At 39.4% G+C, this 19,522-nt stretch overlaps 1 protein-coding gene across 1 annotated transcript in view; it reads left to right on the forward strand.

Annotated features, from left to right (window-relative positions):
* The first annotated feature begins 5,165 nt into the window (after window positions 1-5,165).
* Window positions 5,166-19,522, forward strand: part of cdk14 (cyclin dependent kinase 14) — a 599,160-nt gene continuing 584,803 nt past the window's right edge. Inside the window, exons 1-3 of the mRNA XM_059972264.1 lie at window positions 5,166-5,301; window positions 6,061-6,200; window positions 6,650-6,681. Of these exons, the coding sequence (XP_059828247.1) occupies window positions 6,110-6,200; window positions 6,650-6,681 (123 nt within the window). The 5' untranslated portion in view covers window positions 5,166-5,301; window positions 6,061-6,109. The remainder of the gene's footprint in view (window positions 5,302-6,060; window positions 6,201-6,649; window positions 6,682-19,522) is intronic.

A 19,522-nucleotide genomic window follows, 5' to 3' on the forward strand; every position in this document is an offset into this window, starting at 1 on the left:
TGTGAAAATCAGAAGTGGACAGGAAATAAAGTGCAGACAGGGAAGGAATTGATTCGTGTGCTATTATAAAGCAATTGTACACCAGGAGTGGGTGCAGCCGATAAACTAATGAGGTTTGTTGCTTCGTTTACTATTAACACGTGTGATGTTAAGAACATGGCATCAAAACTTCACCTGCGACTCTGCTTGGGTCATTTATTGTGTCTGGGGCTCTCAATGTGGCCTCCTCTATATTGGTGAAACCGGTTGTAAATTGGGAGAATGCTTCACTGAGCATCTCCACTCTGACATTTTGTGGTGAACTACATATACCTGTTTGGACACGCCCCCCCCCTGCTGACTGCTCCTGTGGCTCCTCCCTCAGACCCCTGTATAAAGGCGATTGGGGCCTGAGCCCTGCCTCTCAGTCTCCAGGATGTAGCATGGTGCTCAATTGCTGCTTGTTCTTTCTTCCAGTCAATAAAAGCCAATAACTCGCTTCATGTCTCGGAGAGTTATTGATGGTGCATCACATTTTAATTCTACTCACCTGCCTATCACTTCTCACGGGTCCCCGTCTCCTTCCCTCTCCCCTATGGTCCACTCTCCTCTCCTATCAGATTCCTTCTTCTTCAGCCCTTGAAACTTCCCCACCCACCTGGCTTCACCTATCACATTGCAGCTAGCTTCTTTCCCCTCCCCCTACCTTTTTATTCTGGCATCTTCCCCCTTCTTTATCATTCCTGAAGAAGGCTCTTGGCCAAACATGTTGACATTTCCATAGATGCTACCTGACCTGCTGAGTTCCTTCAGCATTTTGTGTGTGTTGACTCAGTCTAGATGAAGAAACTTAACCCTAAACTTCAACAGTCCGTTTCCCTTTGCAGATGCTGCCTGATCGGTTGAGTTCCTCCAGCGGCTGCAATTTCTTGAGTCTCCTCTCTAAGTCACGCATCAAGCTAACATGAAACTACATTCAGTGGCCACTTTACACCTATACACCAGCTTGTGGATACAAATGTGGCCGCAATCAATGCATAAAAGCATGCAGACATGCTCAAGCATTGTTGTTCAGACTAAACATCAGAATGAGGAAGAAATGTGATCTAAGTGTACTTGACTGTGGAATGATTGTTGGTGCCAGACGGAGAGGTCTGTGTATCTTAGAAACTACTGATCGCCCAGAGTGTTCACACACAACAGTCTCGAGAGTTTACGAGAAGGGTGTGAAAAGCAGAAAAAAACATAAAGTGAGTGGCAGTTCTGTGGTCGAAAAGCCTTGTTAAAACGAAGTTGGAGGAGACTGGCTAGACTGGTTCCAAATGGCAGGAAGGTGACAGTAACCCAAATAACCACACATTACAACAGTGGTGTGCGGCAGAGTATCCCTGAACACACAACACATTGAACCTTGAAATGGATGGGCTACAGCAGTGAAAGACCACAAGCACACACCAAGAGGCATGGCCACTTTGTCAGGTACAGGAGGTAACTAATAAAGAGTCCACTGTTTATTACTGCTCATTCAGCATTGCTCCTGACCCTTCAGCTTTGTGAGACTGACATTATCAGAAAGTCTGCATCGATTCTAGAATGAGGTCCACTACCTACTTAAGGGCAATTAGGAATGAGCAGCATGATTCCAAAAAGTAAAGAATGAAATTATGACATTGTTCTTACTGTGAAATAAAACTGTAAGTTACATCATGATTAAGTTATTTAAGACTGTCATCATCATGAAAGCTCAGATGTAATTTTTTCCAGATGTAAGAATACAGTGTGGTTTGCAGAAAGCAACAGAACTACGTAATAGTTAAAAGAGCAAAAAGCTCTTAGCACAGTATACTGTTGAAAAGGACCTAAGTGCTCTCTCAGAACATTGTCTATGCTAATAAAATAAATGTTTTTTAATGAGTTTGCAAATGGCCTGGAGATTGCTTCCAGCAGACAAACTAATACGTACAGGCTGAAGGAAACAATCCTTACACCACAGCCTGAATCATACTTAATATTCAGAGTAGGCACTGTTCTCCTTTTGAAGGAATGTCACCCTTACAGAGGTATCACAAATGGAGTATTATCTTGACATTTTGCAAAAGGTGACAAAGTGGCCAATCAAAATCGTTCCAGGTTGAGGGACTATGTAGATAGATTGGAGAATTTTCTTTTACGCAGTAAGTGGTCGACGACAGAAATGCACTTCCAAAGCCGGTGTAGTCAGGTCTATTTGTAACATTCAGATTGACTTTGGATAGTTAGCTGAGAGGAAAAATATGCAGGGCTATTGGAAGACAGAGAAGATGGGGGGGTGAAGTTATTTTGTCTGATTTTATGTTTAGAAATACAAAGGTAATGGGCTATACGGTTCGCTTCTGTCCTGTAGATATTCTATGATTTTTTAGACTGTTTTAGTGAAGAAAGGGAGCTTCTCTTTAACAGTTCTTCTCAGTGAGATAGCTCTTTCAGTAAATAAACTGGCCACTTTCCACATTAGATGTTTAAGTGTCAACTTTGCATTTGGAAATCTGGTGCTGAGTTTTGCATTGTTTTACTGACTTTGCAGAAAGATCAAATACTAAAATGTCTGATAAATCAGGAATTTAACAACAGTATTGAGCATTGTGGATACAGCAGATAAAATCTGAGATGTATTTTTTGAACAATTGTGTGATAACCAGAAATGCTGTCAAGATCAAATATATGAAAATAGAATATTTCTTATAAAAGTATAAGAGATCAATACTCCTGAGTGTAAAATTAAAGTTTATTCACCTTGCCAGAAATTGCCTTTGAAATCCAACTAAAAGGAGCATTAAATGAACATTGAGGATATTGTCCAAAGCTAAACTCAGAAAAGTGGAATTTAACATAAGGGAACATAATAGTTTGTGGAAAAAATTGTATAACTGATTGGAAAAGTAAGAATTCATGATTGACAGATTCATGATTGTCAGGAAAAATTAATATTGACAAAAAAACAATATGTTTGCTTTTATATTAGAGCTTTGTACAAAGACCAAGCTGTTGTTGTTTCTAAGCCCTTGAACTATGAGTACCGAAAACCAACCTGAATATTGATTTGGGATTCAATCTCCTTTTCTCCTATCTTCTTGTAAAGTTTCATGGTGGTTGGCAGACCAACATAAGGTGCATTACCGCCACCTACTGAGATGGAGTGTGGAGCAGAGACAGGGATCCACTCCCCCCAAAAAACCTCAAATAATATCAAGAAGTCAAATGCTTTTCAGAAAGTCAAATACACACTTATATACATTACAATCACAGTGATATCCTAGCAAACATTTCATGTAAAACTGCGTCTGTCCAAAAGATCTTAAGTTAATGATTAGATGTTTTCTTTGCACCTCATAGGAATTTCATCACAAACAATACTTTATACGCTGCACTGTTTCTTGACAAGTGCACTCCCTACAAATGCCTGTATCATGCATATTAATCCTGAACAAGGATTTAGTTAACCTAGTAAGTCCAATACATAAACATGTAAGTAATAACTTCTCCCCTTCTTTTATACTCATCTTCCAGTTGGGCTCCCACCACCCTCTGAATTTTATTTAAATGTCATCCTTTCATTTCCTTATACCAAATTTTTTTGCCACAGTGATTGAATAGGCTTTTTAATTATGGCTTTCACCCCCACCCCCCAATACAAAGGCACCTCTTTGTTTATATCCTTAATTCTAAGTGAGTGCTTGGCTAGATTTTCTGCTGCATTGTTTCCTTTAATCACAATGTGGGTAGGGTTCCATAAGAAATATATACACAGGCCTTGACCCCATAGCCTCAACAGATGTTGTCCAATCTCAAGAGGAACATCTGGGCTACAATTTGAAGTACCTGTTTTAATAGATGTGAAAACCAAGAACAGAAGTATATGATCAGAGCACACTTCTTTGATCCATTCCAAGGCTAAAGTGATTCCAATGATCTTGGACATGAATACTTTGTCTGATAATCACCTGAAACTTTGGAGCATGAAGAGACACACCTGGACAACTTGTCACTGGATCTTTTGAACCATCTGCGTGGATAAATGAGAAACTACAATATCTGCCTTGCATCAATTGCTGAACTTACTGTGCCACTGATATACAATCATTCCTCATTCTAATCTTTTATTGAAAGCTTAAATCAACCACAAGCAAAGAGAAAAACAATGGAGAAGTGACTGAAAGGGGTACACTGGGACCATATTCCACATTAAACAACCCACAATATTGTGGCCATTCATTTCCCAACCACCTAAAACTGAAGACCTTATAACTGATGACCAACTTTATATCCTCTTACATTAACCTAATAAACAAACTGTAACCCGCGTAGATGTAAAGGTACTTCATCCATTTCTACCAGTAATGCTGAAATTGGGGATGATTTATGATTTAATAGTGCCACAACATAATCTCCTCTCATATCTATTTGATTAATAACTATTAACTGTGAGCCAATCAATAATGAAACTGAGTGGATTCCCAAAAGTAGGGAGAATGTACAGAACATTGTTCTCAGAGAAACTTGTAAACACCTTTGTCCATGTCAAACAACTATCATTCCAGAGGCTTTAATGCTCTGCGGCCTACTTAAATGACTTTATGATTGAATTACAACGCGGATGATGAGGTAATTTGCAGCCTCGAGGAGACTTTTGGTTACAGAACTTTCCGCCTGACTGTCCTCTAATCAATTCTGTGGCGGCTGCTGAGGTGCGAGGAAGAGAATCGCGGAATACTGCAATACTTAGTGAACATTTGAGCCGTACTGTACACTGACAATACGGTCTTCTATATAATGTACATAAAACAGATTTGTACTTGGTAATAACGAATATTAGCACAGTGTATCCGTTATCTTTCTTCGGTCCTCTGAAGTGAATAAACTAGATCCGACCTTATAGTTACCGGAACTGAAACAAATTTTTGAATATTGCCAGTATTGTGTTTTTTTTTAAGCAACGCCCCGGGTAGCATCACTTGCTTCTACTTTGCAGCATCTTGAATAAGAACTCAGGTTTCGTTTCTTTTGAAACTGGGAAAATATGCAAATACGGATGTAAACTCGAACAGAACGGGTTCAATGCCGCAGGAAGGAAATGTCCTGATCGTGCGTACTCGTCACTTAAGTTAACACAATTATGTGAGAGTACCAGCATTATCAGTTGACTGCTGTACAAATCTGCCTTGTTCTGGTCTGAGGGTGTTGTTACTGCTGTTTTTATCGGACTGCCTGTAGGCTGTAATCTCACAGTTGTAATTTCTGTTCAAGCACGGATGTCAGTAATTGTGATGTCATCAAATTAATAAGGTTGGTTCATCTCTAATCTAAAAAAAATTTCAACAATAATTTGAATCGAAGGCATATAAATTAAGCAGTATTTCTCTCACTTAATCACAATGCATTGCCTGCTTGTCGTTTCCTGCTGCAAGCTCGGTTCTGTGTACACCATTTCTCCACTGTACCAAACATTTTTTGAAGAAAATAAAATCGAGAGAATTGTCTGGGTGGCAACAAAGTCTGGAACCCAGCTCCTCGGAGAGGGGGGAGGGGGAGGGCAGGGGGGCGCTTGGAAACAAGAGATTGATGGACACACAGCTGCTTCACCGGGTTAGCAGGATGCTCTGTCCGCGACCAATCGGGCGAGAGGGGGCGGGTTTTAGCGATCCGAGGCGTCCCTGACTTGCCGAAAATGACAACCAGTTTTGCGGAGGTTTGAGCGGTGACTTCCCTCTGCAGCTCAGGGCTGAGAGTACATCCAGTTCCTCGCCTTCGTTTCCCCCACCCCACCCCGTCTCATCTTCTTGCTTCTCTACAGCATGATATACTTCAACCTCTCCTGACTGAATGAATGAATTTTTCCCCAGTGTCTTGCCAAGAAATCGAGGTGGAGGAAACTGTCGAAATTAAGTTCCAAAACGCCGAGGGGCTGTGAACACACTTCCTGTGTTTGACAGAAAGCAGAGGGGATGGGGGCAAGCTTTCAGACTTAAGTTAAACGCTTCGTCCCTCGTTTACAATTACTTATTATATGGAGTCCAATTACTTTTTCTCTCTCGCATTGACCAGTATCTGCTGAGTGGCAGAAAGAGGAACGGCTCTGGGCGTTTGACCCGCGATGTGTGATATGATTTCAGACCAATCGGCTGAGAAAATCAGCAGAATGAAAAAGTTGAGGAGAACTTTATCGGAGAGTTTCAGCCGCTTGGGTGAGTGTGTTATTCAACGTTTAAACATAGTGATTTAGAGTCCTTACTTTCGCTTTCTGAAAAAAAAACGTGTTCATTATTTTTTAAATCCCCGGCTAACTGGGAATTGTCTTTTATGGTTAAATAAAAACACTTTCACCGAGGTAAAGCTAGCTGGCGCAGTAATCATAGCGTTTGCTAGGTTTTATCCACTGCTGTGTTGTAATGTAAACTCCCAGAGTGATGCGTAATATTAAAGGATTTTTAAATAAAATATTCAAAAAAACTTCTTTATATTTTGATCTCGCAGCATTATTAATATATTTTCATATATTTATAAGTGTATATAAATATTATTCTGTACAATTTGAACAATTGTATCAAAGCAATTTTCACCAAATAAATGCTCGATATATTAACGTAGTTTACAGTCATGTGTAGATTTATAATTTTCTTTTGTTTCTTTTAAGCCTTGAAGAAGGAGGACAATGGCTTCGATGAGGTAGGATTTCACTCAAACTGTACAATGTTTAGATGTGGGTTTGCAGTGTCCGCGCTGAGTGCAGGTTGCTAGCTTAGAATCTATTCTCTGTGCAGTCGGATAAAAGGACACTGTCATTTTGCCTTAGTTACCAAGGTTCAAATCGGGATCAGACTTTTATTGCCTGTAGTTAACTTGGGGAACCTTCAGCCTAATTGAAATCAACTTCAGAAAACCTTTTTTTGCAGCACCTTTCCACCAACTTAAGGGACTGTTTAATATTTATGTATTTAGTTCACTTGGGGTAATTGCATGTAAACATACCTCCTTTCTATACAATGATTGACTGCAAAATGCAATTACAAAACGCTACAGTTCCAAACACACCTAGTTGCAAATAACAACATTGACGAGGTTTGAATAGTTATGATAGACAAGTAAGTAGTGATGGGTTAAAGAACGTTCAGTGGGTGAAACTGGGATTGAGCCAGGATTGTCTAGATTCCATGTGAACCAAGAGATGATAGAAGATATGAGAACACCTGAAATAGACCGGACATTTTTATACATGTAACCATTAACAGCCATCCCCTTCTGAGAGAGGGAGAATCCTTCTATGAACTTGAAATACATTAGTTTTACCCTTTATGTAGAAAATTAAACCAGATGGATTAAATAATAACTGTTCATCATGATAAATGTGAAAGTACAACCTTGTAAAAAATGTTCCCTGTAGATAATGAAGTTCATGGGTGTACACCAATAAAAGGCACCTTGTTCAGATTATACACAGAGCCTGAAACCAGCCAAAGCAAAGTTTGTTTACTGGTAACATGAGTAAATGTAGTCAAAGGTGGTCAGTAAAATCTCTGGTGGAAACAAAGTATAAAAATCGCATCTCTATGAATGCCTTTCTTGGAATGGATGAATGTTATAACGTAACAAAACATAGCACAATTTTTGGAATATTCCAAAAATTAAAGCTTAGTGTTAATGATCTGAAATTAGCTTAAAACCATTGACTTCTATGAAAGGATGTGCATTAATACTGTGTTCAGAATGAATTTTGGCTCCATGCATGAACTATGTTTGTCAATTTGATGGATTATAGTGAGCCTCAATGCAATGGTCAGCAGCTTAATGGACCTGCAGTTCACATCTTCCATGCCAGTTCTATGTGCATGTCTCTTCATTGCATCAAGACTCAAACATGATCGTTCCCATGTAAAATTAATCATCTGGCCTCCTGGGGTAGAGATAAAGGTTGCCAGTGAGATGGCATTTGTTTAGAATGCCGGTGGCTTGTGGATGATGTGGTTACTAATTGAAAATTGATCCAGAATCAAGACTTCCTGTGGAATTGTAAATTGATACCTGATGCAAACAGACCTGTGTCCCTCTAAGGTAATGATGATGGATTAGTCACCCCTGGCTGATTGATGGAACCTGGTGGATTCACGTATCATTTTGAGGTTAGATCCCTGCTGCTCGTCTGTAGTTAAGGTGAAGAGTGAAGCAGCTAGTAGAACTGCTTTTACCACAGCCTCTGTGATCCAGATTCAATTCTGACCTCGGCTGCTGACTATGTGGAGCTTGCATATTCTCATTCTAATCATGTGGGTCTCCCTCATGTTCCACAGAGGCGTGGATTGTTAGGTTAATTGGCAATTATCATTTGCTCCTAGAGTGTACATGAGTGGCAAAATCAAGGGAGAGATACTGGGAATCTGGGCAGAATAAAATACACTTTCTGTGGACCGAGTTTAAATGGTTGCTGGTCCGTGTGGACTCAGTAGAACAAAAAACCTTTTAACGTGCTGTTTGCCTCTAACTTCTAACCCTTCTCCTTAATAATCTAATGATTGCCAGTACTTGGGAACATACTCTCAAAGGGATGAGTTGGAGTTTTTAAAAATTAGAATGATGCTTATGTGCATGAAGCAAAAAGGAACTAGTTGGCTTGTCTTTTTGTACATGGAAAGTGATTTGGAGTATTGAAAACACTTGTAACTATACATTGAATTGCGGTGTTTGGGGGAAAATAATTTGGTTTGGATACAAAATTTGCTGAACATCATTTTGTAAACATGTTGATTTTTGCAGAAGGACACATAGCTCATGAATTAATAGCTCTAATGTTACAGCTGTTTTTGCATTGATGATCAAATTCAATTTATATTTCAAATCCAATTTGTCTAGTGTACTGTAGATAAAATGACCGTATATTTGTTAGCTTCACAAATTCACATGGTACATCAGGAGTGTCAGTTTATACAAAGAAGCTCCCTTTGTGTATCAAAATTTAACAGTGGTCTTTTGCACACAAAAGCTTTCCATTTTTCAACTGCACCTTTAACTGGAGGTATATTTTCCCTACTTTAAATCTTGTTGCTTGATTAGGGGGTGTTGTAAAATAGTTCTAACATTTTAATTGATGTCCTGAATAATTAGTCTAATTTCTGATTTCTTCTTTCATTTGGCAAATCAAAATGCCAACTAAGGTATGGAATATCTTAGTCACTTTCTTCTTTACAAATTTGGCAAATGGAATTGTTGTTGGAAGTTGTCCAATCATCTTCCTATAAAATCTGGTTTGAAATATTGTTGAATCATTATAAAGTAAAGTGCTTCTCAGGCAGAACTACATTTAAGGGTATTAAGTAAAGTTGTGTCTTTGCTTTATTGTAATTATTTATCAAGACCCAATTTTATCATCTGTTAGAGATTTCTTTGAGACTTTTGTTTCCACCAGCAGTACAGAGAAGCTGCTGCTATTAGCCTCTTTTGTTCTAGTAGGGCATGACTTGTGTTTCCTTTTCAGGAGGAAACCCAAGAGAGACTGAAATCCCACTTTTGTGGTATAATATTTCAGATCTTTGCATTAAAAGTAATTTGCATGACATTTATCTGTATATTATACATTCAGGAAAAAGCTTGCATTTGTGATCAAAACAAAGCTGTTGTTTGTATAGTATGTGAAAATTATGCAAATTTGAACAGCATGAAATCAGTATCCAATCCAAGGTCTTGGATGTGATGTGAATATGGTAATTTTCGATGTAAACCTCTGCCAAAACATGGAATATGATATATAGGTTATTTAAATGACATTATACTTTACTTTGTATAACAAGCTATGTCGTATGTTAGAATTCATCTGCTGCTCTTCATATTTATTTGTCAAGGTTATGGTGCATAATTCTGATCTTAATTTGGTGATGACAATTCAGCTTTGCATATATCCGTACCTCTGTCCTGCTCCTCCTATGTTGCACACTGTTCAGCTACTGCATAAAAATGCCACTAAATTAACATGCCATTCACTGTTTTTTCAGAAAAGCCCCATGCTTATAGTGCCTTAGAGAATCATGATTTGATGTAGCTGTGTTCTTACTGTGGATGTTGGGGACATGTATGTCAACAGAGTTGACTGATAAGGGCTTGAAATATTCCTGGCTAAGATTCAACAATTGTGGCAAAGGTGTTTGATTATTGGTGATAATGTTAAAAGTCAGACAAAAGGGTACTTCAGATGAAACATTGTTTGTTGTTTATCCAGTTAGTGTTTATAATGTGCATTTAATATACGGAGCATATTATTCACTTCTAGTATCTGTGAAGGTGCTTGAAAATATCCTTGGTCAAAGTGTCACATTCTGGTTAAAAGAATCTGTTAAAAGCTTTTTTTCCTTCTACAATAGTTTTAAAAAGAGGTACAGAATAATTGGCTATTATGTTTTATACTTGAAATAACCTTGAGGCTTAATTGCTTACACTTAGTAAAGAAAAATAAATTGTCAACAGCCTGGTATGTTTTCTTTTGCCTTGCCCCTATTAGAGTATGTGGCTCTGAATATTGTCAATTTTTCAAATTTCCTTTCGTTCAAGAATATCCTCATTGCAGTTAATAATGCGTAGGGTGGGATACAGAAATTTTTCAATGACAAAATAGAGTATATTGTTTCAGAATACTGTTTTCTGTATTCTCAAAAATATTGGACAATGTGTTGTTATAATCTGTTAATTACTAATGTTGAATTTAAAAATATGTATCCCTATGCAAATAAAGCTGGCATGGTCTCTAGAGGAAGTGCCTAAGGAATGTTAGCAATCCCTTGTTTTGGCAAAAGCATAGGGAATTCAAACAGATGAAAGATTATCTTTCTGTGGTTGTGTCTTCGCAGCCTAAATGCACTCTAGTCTTTGTAGAGAGAATGGCAACATTTTCGGATACATTGCTCTATTATAATCATGCAGAGTACTTGTGAATATATGCCAATGTTGCTGTAATGTCATATTGATAGAAAATGAATTGTTAAAGTTTCAGTATTACGTGCAGAGGATGTTTCCTATGGTGGGAGAGTCGAAGATCAGAGGACACAGAATCGAGGGGTGTCCTTTTAGAATGGAGATGAGGAGCAATTTCTTTAGCCAGTGAGCAGTGAATCTGTGGAATTCTTTCCTATGGGCAGCTGTGGAGGCCAAGTCTTTATGCATGTTTAAGGCAGAGGTTGATAGATTCTTGATTGGTCAGGGCATGAAGGGATATGGGGAGAAGGCAGGAGATTGGGGCTGAGAGGAAAACTGGATCAGCCATGATGAAATGGCAGAGCAGACTCTATGGGCCAAATGGCTTAATTCTACTATATCTTATGGTCTTATGTTAACTTTTAGTTACCTTTTAATATTTTTTGTTGAAATTGCTCTTTTTCAGCACTGTGATTGAGACATACAGCTTTACACATGTGGAGTCACACTGAATTTGTGGTGAAATTTAATTTCACTCCAGCCTATAGGCCAATTTGTTACATTCCAAGGTATTCAAAATTTTTAAAGTCACCAGGAAGTGGCTTAGTTACAGGAATTGACCATCTGTAAAACTGGGTACTTTCAGAATGTGAAACACGTTTTGGAGATGCTATTACTGAAATACATTTGTTGGCCACTTTGTACAGTTATAAGACAAAATGTATATACTACAAGCAGTCTGCTGGAGGAACTCGGCAGGTGGAGCAGCATCTGTGGGGCCGGGAGTTGTGAAGAAAGAACTGTTGATGTTTTGGGTTGAAACCCTCAAACAGGATTATTCAGATTTTGGCTCAAAACATTGATAATTCCTTTCCCCACTGAATTCATCCAACAGATTGCGAGGTGCCCCAGATTCCAGCATCTGTTGTCTCATGTGCCTTGTGTGTGAGGGAAAGAGAAGTTCTCCAATGAATGTTTTATTCAAAGTCCATTCTCCCCTGAATTATATGATTTAAAAGCTAATATCCACTTAAATACTGTATATAAACCATACTTACATTTAAATACACTTTCAAGGCTCAATATACTTACAGAATATCCCTTTAATGTTGTATTAAAACTCTTATCTTGGATGTAGCCCAGTGAGTCAAATCACTATTCAAAAAACAGTTTCACAATATCATTTCTTCCACAACAGCATCAAAAATAGATTAATTGGCCTGTAATTTAATTTGCTGCTTTCCTGTGAGAGTACTAATAAAAATATTACACCAGATTTAAAGTGTTCCAAGATATTCTTTCTTAAATATTTTTTCAGTAATGGAGACAAAGTGATATGTTTACAGATGAAATTTGAGACTGTCTGTCACCACTATTTGACTCAGAGTGGAGATGCTTTGAAGGCCAGAGTTGCAAAGTTTTGGGGTTGTGCATGACTTGTTCTGAGATTTGATGCAGAATGGATAGCAAGAGATTGTTATCCTCAGTTGGAGATTCTGAAATTAAGATTACAGGTTGTTCAGTGGCATGGCTAAAAAAGTTACTGCCTCTCATCTCCAGAAATCACAGCTCAGGTATGGCTGGTAAAGCTACTGCCTCTCAGCTCCACAAACTATAGCTTAATCCTGAGTTCAGGTGTTGCTTGTATGGAGCTGGCATGTTCTTGCTGTGCCTGCGGGTGCAGGCTTCCCCAGATGCTCTGGGTTCCTCCTACATCCCAAATAAGTGCAGTTTAGGTTAATTGACTACTGTACATTGTGTGTCGATGAGTGGTAGTATCTGGGCGAGTTAGTGATAACGTGAGAAGAATTTTTTAAAAGTGGAATTAATATGGTATTATAGTGTAAACGGGTGGTTGATGGTCACCATGGGCTTGGTGGGCCAAAAGGCCTGCTTCTCGGCTGTATCTTTCTGTGACTCTAAGAGATTGGTGACCTAGAACAGAATGATGGAATGAGTGAATCACAGAGGTCTGTAATGGAGCCAGATTGTAAATCTTTGGACTTAACCCCTGTAAATGAATGAGCTCTCATCATATTACCATTCTAAAGAGCAACATACGTATGTACATTCATTCCTACAAATGGCAGAACTGGTTTCCTGTCTCATTTTACTTTTAGTAATTGTTCTTTCTGATGTGCTTTACATGTCATTCATTACAATACCATGGACGTGTGATTACCATATTGAGTAATTTATGTATGTCTTCCAATTTATGGACAAAACTGGCTTATGGACATCTGTAAGAATGGATCCTGCATGTTTTCCAAGGATGTCCTGTATATTCAAGACATTAAGTGTCCAGAATTCAAAATTCACAAATTTGCGAATTCAGAATGGAAGGAAATGGGGATTTGTTGGTCAGGCAGACTTAGCACTGAATGGCAGAGCGGGCTGAGAAGGGCCTTGGGGCCTTTTCATCATTTTCCCTCCTATGTTAGGGGGAAAGAAAAGTAAACAAGGAGGCAGTTGCATTGATATGGTTGTGGATACATTTGAAGAAGCAAACAACTATTCTTGTTTCGTTTAGCAGTTGGGATCACTGAAAGGGTGATGAATAAACAGAAATTTGGCATATGGAATTCATTTCAAGAGTCAATGGATGGCAAAGGGTTTGCCATAAATTCATAACTGAAAATCAGAGTGTGTGAGAATTAAAAGTTTGGTGTTGAATTTTTGTAATTTTAACTTGGAGAAAATTTTAAGTGATCTGCAGAGTCATATCAGTTAAGCATTGCAGCAGAACTTTCCTGAAATGCACACACAGGGTGGCCCCATTTTTGTGAAATTACCAAGTAAGTGATAAAGAGAAGGAAAAGATACCTTCTTAAATAAACATGAAATCTGCACGGGTGGTATAAGAAGCTTTTGCTTGACTTGCACTGCTTTTGTTGTAACATCAGAACGTAAGAAATAGGAGCAGGAATCAGCCATCTACCCCATCAGGCCTGCTCTGCCATTCACAAGATGATGACTGATCTGGCTGTGGACTGAGCTCCACTTACCTGCCTTTTCTTCATAACCCTGCTGTGCAAAAATCTATCTGTCTTAAAAATATGTAATGAGGTAGCCTCTACTACTTCCCTGGGCAGAGAATTCCACAGATTCACTATTCTCTATGAAATACAGTTTCTCCTAATCTTCCTAAATCTATTCCTTTGAATCTTGAGGCTATGTCTCATAGTTCTAACACTTACTAGTGGAAGCAACTTCCCTGCCTCTATCTTATCTGACCCCTTCAGATTTTTATGTTTCTATAACATCTTTTCTCATTCTTCTGAATTCCAGTGTCTATAATCCAAGGTGACTTAATCTTTTGTCATTGATTCACCCACCCCCTCCTCCACCCCACCACCACCCCTGCAATCAACCTAGTGAATCTCCTCTGCACCAGCTCCAAAGCTAGTATGCCTTTTCTCAAGTTAGGGGACCAGAACTGCAACAGGAAGAAATGAAGTGACATTGCTGTAATCCCTCAAAACTGGGCAGTATGCAAGAGATCTTGAGAGTGGAAGAGTGATTTCAAAGATACTCAATACTGCAGATTGGCAATCAGAGAGTGTCATTTGTTGAGATGTAGAGAGTATCATTCATTGAAGTGTATTCTCTATCCAAGATATCAACAGTGGAACTGATAGAAGATAATGACCCATCATAACCGCAGTGAAGATGGAGGAAGGCTGCAGCAGTGAAGGATCCCCAGCAATTTTGCGTTCCATGCCACTGGTCCCTGACTCTGATCTGTCACGGACCTGCTTGTACTTCAGCCTCACCACTTTAAACAAAGTCACGCAGAGGCATTCTCCATTAAGGGAATAACCCCTAAGGAAAACATCATACTCAACTTCAGTGATTGCACTTGTATTCTCTATGTTGAGTGTAAGGGGTTTTTAAGAAGAAAACTTCGACAGTATCCAAGGGAAATTTCTAATGTTAACCCAATTTCTGGTATGATAGAGCTGGATTAACTTGAATCTGGACAAAAAAATGAATATTGCACATATTTAAGACAGTAGGGCCTATAGAAACATAGAAAATGGGAGCAGGACTAGGCAATCTCGTCCTTTAAGGTTGCTCTGCCATTCAATATGATCACAGATGATCATCCTAATGCAGTGCCATGTTTCTTGATCTGTCTGGTACTAAGAACAATGTCTAATTCTTGAATGTATTTAATGACTTTTGCTTTCAAGTGCTTTCTGTGGTAGAGAATTCCACAGATTCACTGTTCGATAGGAGGAAAAACCTTCTAATCTCACTCTTAAGTGCCTTATCCAATACTCTTAGACAGTAGATTGTGCTTGTCCAATACTCTTAGACAGTAGATTTTGCTTATCCAATACTCTTAGACAGTAGATTTTGCTTATCCAATATTCTTAGACAGTAGATTTTGCTTGTCCAATACTCTTAGACAGTAGATTTTGCTTATCCAATATTCTTAGACAGTAGATTTTGCTTGTCCAATACTCTTAGACAGTAGATTTTGCTTATCCAATACTGTTAGACAGTAGATTGTGCTTGTCCAGTACTCTTAGACAGTAGATTTTGCTTGCTAAACCTCTCCTCCCCTTCTCCAAAGTCCTGGACTTACCAGCTATCCTTCTTACCTACTTAAAATCTGTCTAATCCTTTTAGACCTCTGTAGTTTACTATGTGAAGCCTTCTTTGAAACTCTGAATATTAGCCTATTTAATGGAATCTTCTTACAGTAGTATTGCCAATGTGACAATCAGTCTGGTGAACACCCTCCTTAAGTTTCCTCTTCGGTTAAGGAGTTCAGTACTGTATGCAACACTCAATGTGTTGTTTCACTAAGTCCCTCTACAACTGCAACACAACATCCCTGTTCCTCTAGTCAGGTTTTCTTGCCTCAACCGGTGGCTGTATGATGTATCAAACACTCAGATTTTATTGCACTTCCATCTATCACAGTTCAAGTAATCTGCTTTCTTGTTCTTGCCACCAGAATGGATGGATAGCCTTCTGTGTACTGTGTGTATATATATCTGTATTACTTGGGTAGCATGGTGGCACGGTTAGTAGAGTTGTTGCATTGTAGCTCCAATGACCAGAGCTCAAACCTGACTTCCGATACTGTCTCTGTGGTGTTAGTTTGTCCATTCTCTTTGTGACCAGGCAGGTTTCCTTTGGGTCATGCAGTTTGGTAGGTGAATTAATTGGTAAAAATACATTCCCCATAATGGGGCAGAATCTTGGGGAGGGAGTTGATGGCAATGAGGAGATAATTTTAAACAAGGTGTGTGTGAGATAGTCAGTACGGGCCTCTTTCTGTGCTGTATGATTCTGTGGTCCAGCCTTTGCCAGGTGTGTGCATCTTTCTCAAGGCTTGTTCTTCAACACACCTTTAAAAATGATGCATTTAATTCCCCCTCATGCATATCATTAATGTTGTTAAGAGCTGGGGCCCCAGCACAGATTCATCACAGATAAGCTTGACTACCTTGTTCTGATCTGTTAATGCTCCAATTTGCAAAGCCATTTAGTGCTGCTGATTTGCTATTCAGTGTCCTGCCATATCCCAAAGATATGCTGGTAGGTTAATTAGCTGTTGTAAATTATCCCTCAGTGGTGGTAGGTGACAGAATAATTGCAGGGATGTTGCAATGTGAGATAGAATATGTCGCAGGACATGTTTAAGTAAGGAGGAGAGGAATGGAATTGATTGGGTTGTACAGCTGGCTGGCATGGACCCAACAAACAAAATGGCCTCCTACTTATTGTAGATAAGTCAGTCAAATTGCATTGTCAGATGCCCTGCTTTCCTTAAAGTTGGAAAATCCAAGTTGATGAGACATACTCAGAGAATTGGGGCAATATGCCCACCTGCAAGCTCAAAATACTACATTTGGATCATACTGCTCTTTCTTTATCAGCTCACACACAATAAGTTGTATCCTTAGTGCCCAAATTCACTGCACATTCTATATTATTCTGAGGTCTTGTCACAAACTTGCTATCAAAGTTCAAAGTAAATTTATTATCAAAGTTACATATATGTCACCATATACAACCTTGACATTCACTTTCTTGTGGGCAATCACAATAAACACAAGAAACACAGTAGAATCAATGAAAGGCCACACACAACCGGACGGACAACAATCAGTGTGGAAAAGAAAACAACAAACTTTGCAAATACAAAAAGAAAGAGACGAAAAAAGAAATAATAATAAACAATTAAGTAATAAATATCAAGAACATAAGATGAAGAGTCATTAAAGGTGAGTCCATAGGTTGTAGGAACAGTTCAGTGATGGGGTGAGTGAAGTTATCCCCTCTGGTTCAAAACCCTGATAGTTGAGGGGTAATAACTGTACCTGAACCTGGTGGGGTGGCTCCTGAGGCTCCTGTTCCTTTTTTCTGATTGCAGCAGCAAGAAGAGAGCATAGCCTGGATAGTGGGGGTTCTTGAATATAGAAGCTGTTGTCCTGTGATAGCGCTCCATATAGATGAGCTCAGTGATGGACTGGGCCATATCCACTATTTATTGTAGGCTTTTCAATACCTGGTGTTTCTATACCAGGCCATGATGTAACCACCACTCTCCACCACACCATCCATAGAAGTTTATCAAAAATGTACATGACATGTTGAAACTTCACAGGCTTCAAAGAAAGTTGAAGTGCTACCGTGCTTTCTTCATGCTCACTTGCGTGCTGAACCCAGAACAGATCCTTTGAAATGATGAGAATCTTGCGGAAGTGGAATTTAAAGTTCTTAACCCTCTCAAGCTCTGATCCTCCATTGAGAACTGGCTCATGGAACTCTGGTTTTCTCCTGAAGTCAATAATCAGCTCACTGGTTTTGCTGAGATTGAGTGAGAGGTGGTTGTTGTTGTGGCACCATTCAGCCAGGTGTTCAATCTCTCTCCTATATGCTGATTTACCACCACCTTTGATTTGACCAGTAGGAGTGGTGTCATTGGCAAACTTAAATATGGCATTAGGGCTGTGCTCAGCCTCTCAGTCAACAGTATAAAATGAGTAGAGCAGGGGGCTAAACACACAGTCTTGTGCTGCACCTGTGCTGTTGGGGATTGTGGAAGAAATGTTGCTACTCTGAACTGACTAGGGTCTGCGACTGAGGAAATCCAGGATCCAATCCCACAAAGAGGTATTGAGGCCAAGGGCTTGAAACTTATATTGCTAAGAATTGTATCATTTGCATACTTCAAATTATACAGATGTCCAATTCCAGGCGACTTGGAAATAAAATTTGTACTTGTACAACATACCTTACATTTTCCTGGTAATGCTGCTTCATCTGTTCATTCTGACCCTTGCAGATGTTCTTAACTTCCTACTGAGTGTGTGATTTTTGACACTTATTATGCAACCAAATAATTAGTTTCTGACTGTAAAGATATAATTTCTGCAAATTACATGATGAGAAGTGTGCCTGTGTATATAGTGTAAATATCTGAGCAACTTGTCATTATGCTGTAATTTTCTGAAATGTATGTGAAGTCTGGGTCATGTTGTTGGGCAGTAGTTCTTTGAATTGTGGTTAAGCTCTTTCTGTCATACTTCTTTAAAATGGATCTTTGTTCCCCAGCTGATTCATAGAGCTTTTGAATTCTTTTAAATAAACTTTTTATTATCATAAATCAGGTGACAGTGCATCAGCCCTGTGTGTCAGAGTCTTTTGGCCTTGAATTCAGTGTGTGCTGTTTCCTGTAATAGGCGTGTTAATTAACTTGGTGACTGGGTGATGCATGGATGGATGGAGTTGGGGCGGGGAGGGGGGGGGGGGGAGAATGGAGAAGCTGGGGGATGGGTGGAATGTTGGATGTGTGTAGGAGGATTTGGATAGATCAGAGGGAGAGATAACAGGACAGATGGAGAGTGGGTTACCTGAAATTGGAGAATTACATGTTCATGCTGTTCAGGTTGTCCCTCCCCCAGCTGTACTCAACTGCTTACACTGCCTTCCTTATTTGGTTCCATGTTTCTCCTTTCTTTCCTGTCAGATTCTGTCATCAGCAGACATTTGACTCCACCTGTCAACTCCCAGACTCTAATGATATTTCCATCTTTCCCACTTCCATATGATTCCGCCTGGGAATTATCCTTCTGCACCTGAATTAGACCATTTGCCTTATTGAATCTACTTCACTATTCCATCATGTCTGATTTATTTTCCTTGTAAAGACCAACTGCAGAAGTATTGAGGCCATGATTACCCAGCGTCAGTTGTAGTGGCAGGGGCACGTGATAAGGATGCCCCCATGTTGGCTACCCCACAGAGTGTTGTACGGCCAGCTACCTCATGGTCAATGCTCAGCTGGAGGGCTGAAGAAGCACTATAAGGATTAGATGAAGAATGCTCTAAGGAAGTGCAAGATCAGACCTGTGGACCTAGAGGATGTTGCTGCTGACCGTAACACTTGGCGACAGCTGTGTAGGGATGGGGTTTGTATTCTGGAGATGGAAAGATCAACCAGAAGACAGCAGAAGAGAGCCAGGAGAAATGCAGCCATGGTTGCCATCACTACCACCATTATCACATGTGCATGTCCCACCTGCAATAGAACTTGTGGGTCCAGGATAGGACTGTATTGTCATCAAAGATCTCACCGTTAAAGGAGTGGATG

Source organism: Hypanus sabinus, chromosome 6 (genome assembly GCF_030144855.1).
Source record: "Hypanus sabinus isolate sHypSab1 chromosome 6, sHypSab1.hap1, whole genome shotgun sequence".
Classification (NCBI taxonomy): Eukaryota; Metazoa; Chordata; class Chondrichthyes; order Myliobatiformes; family Dasyatidae; genus Hypanus; species Hypanus sabinus.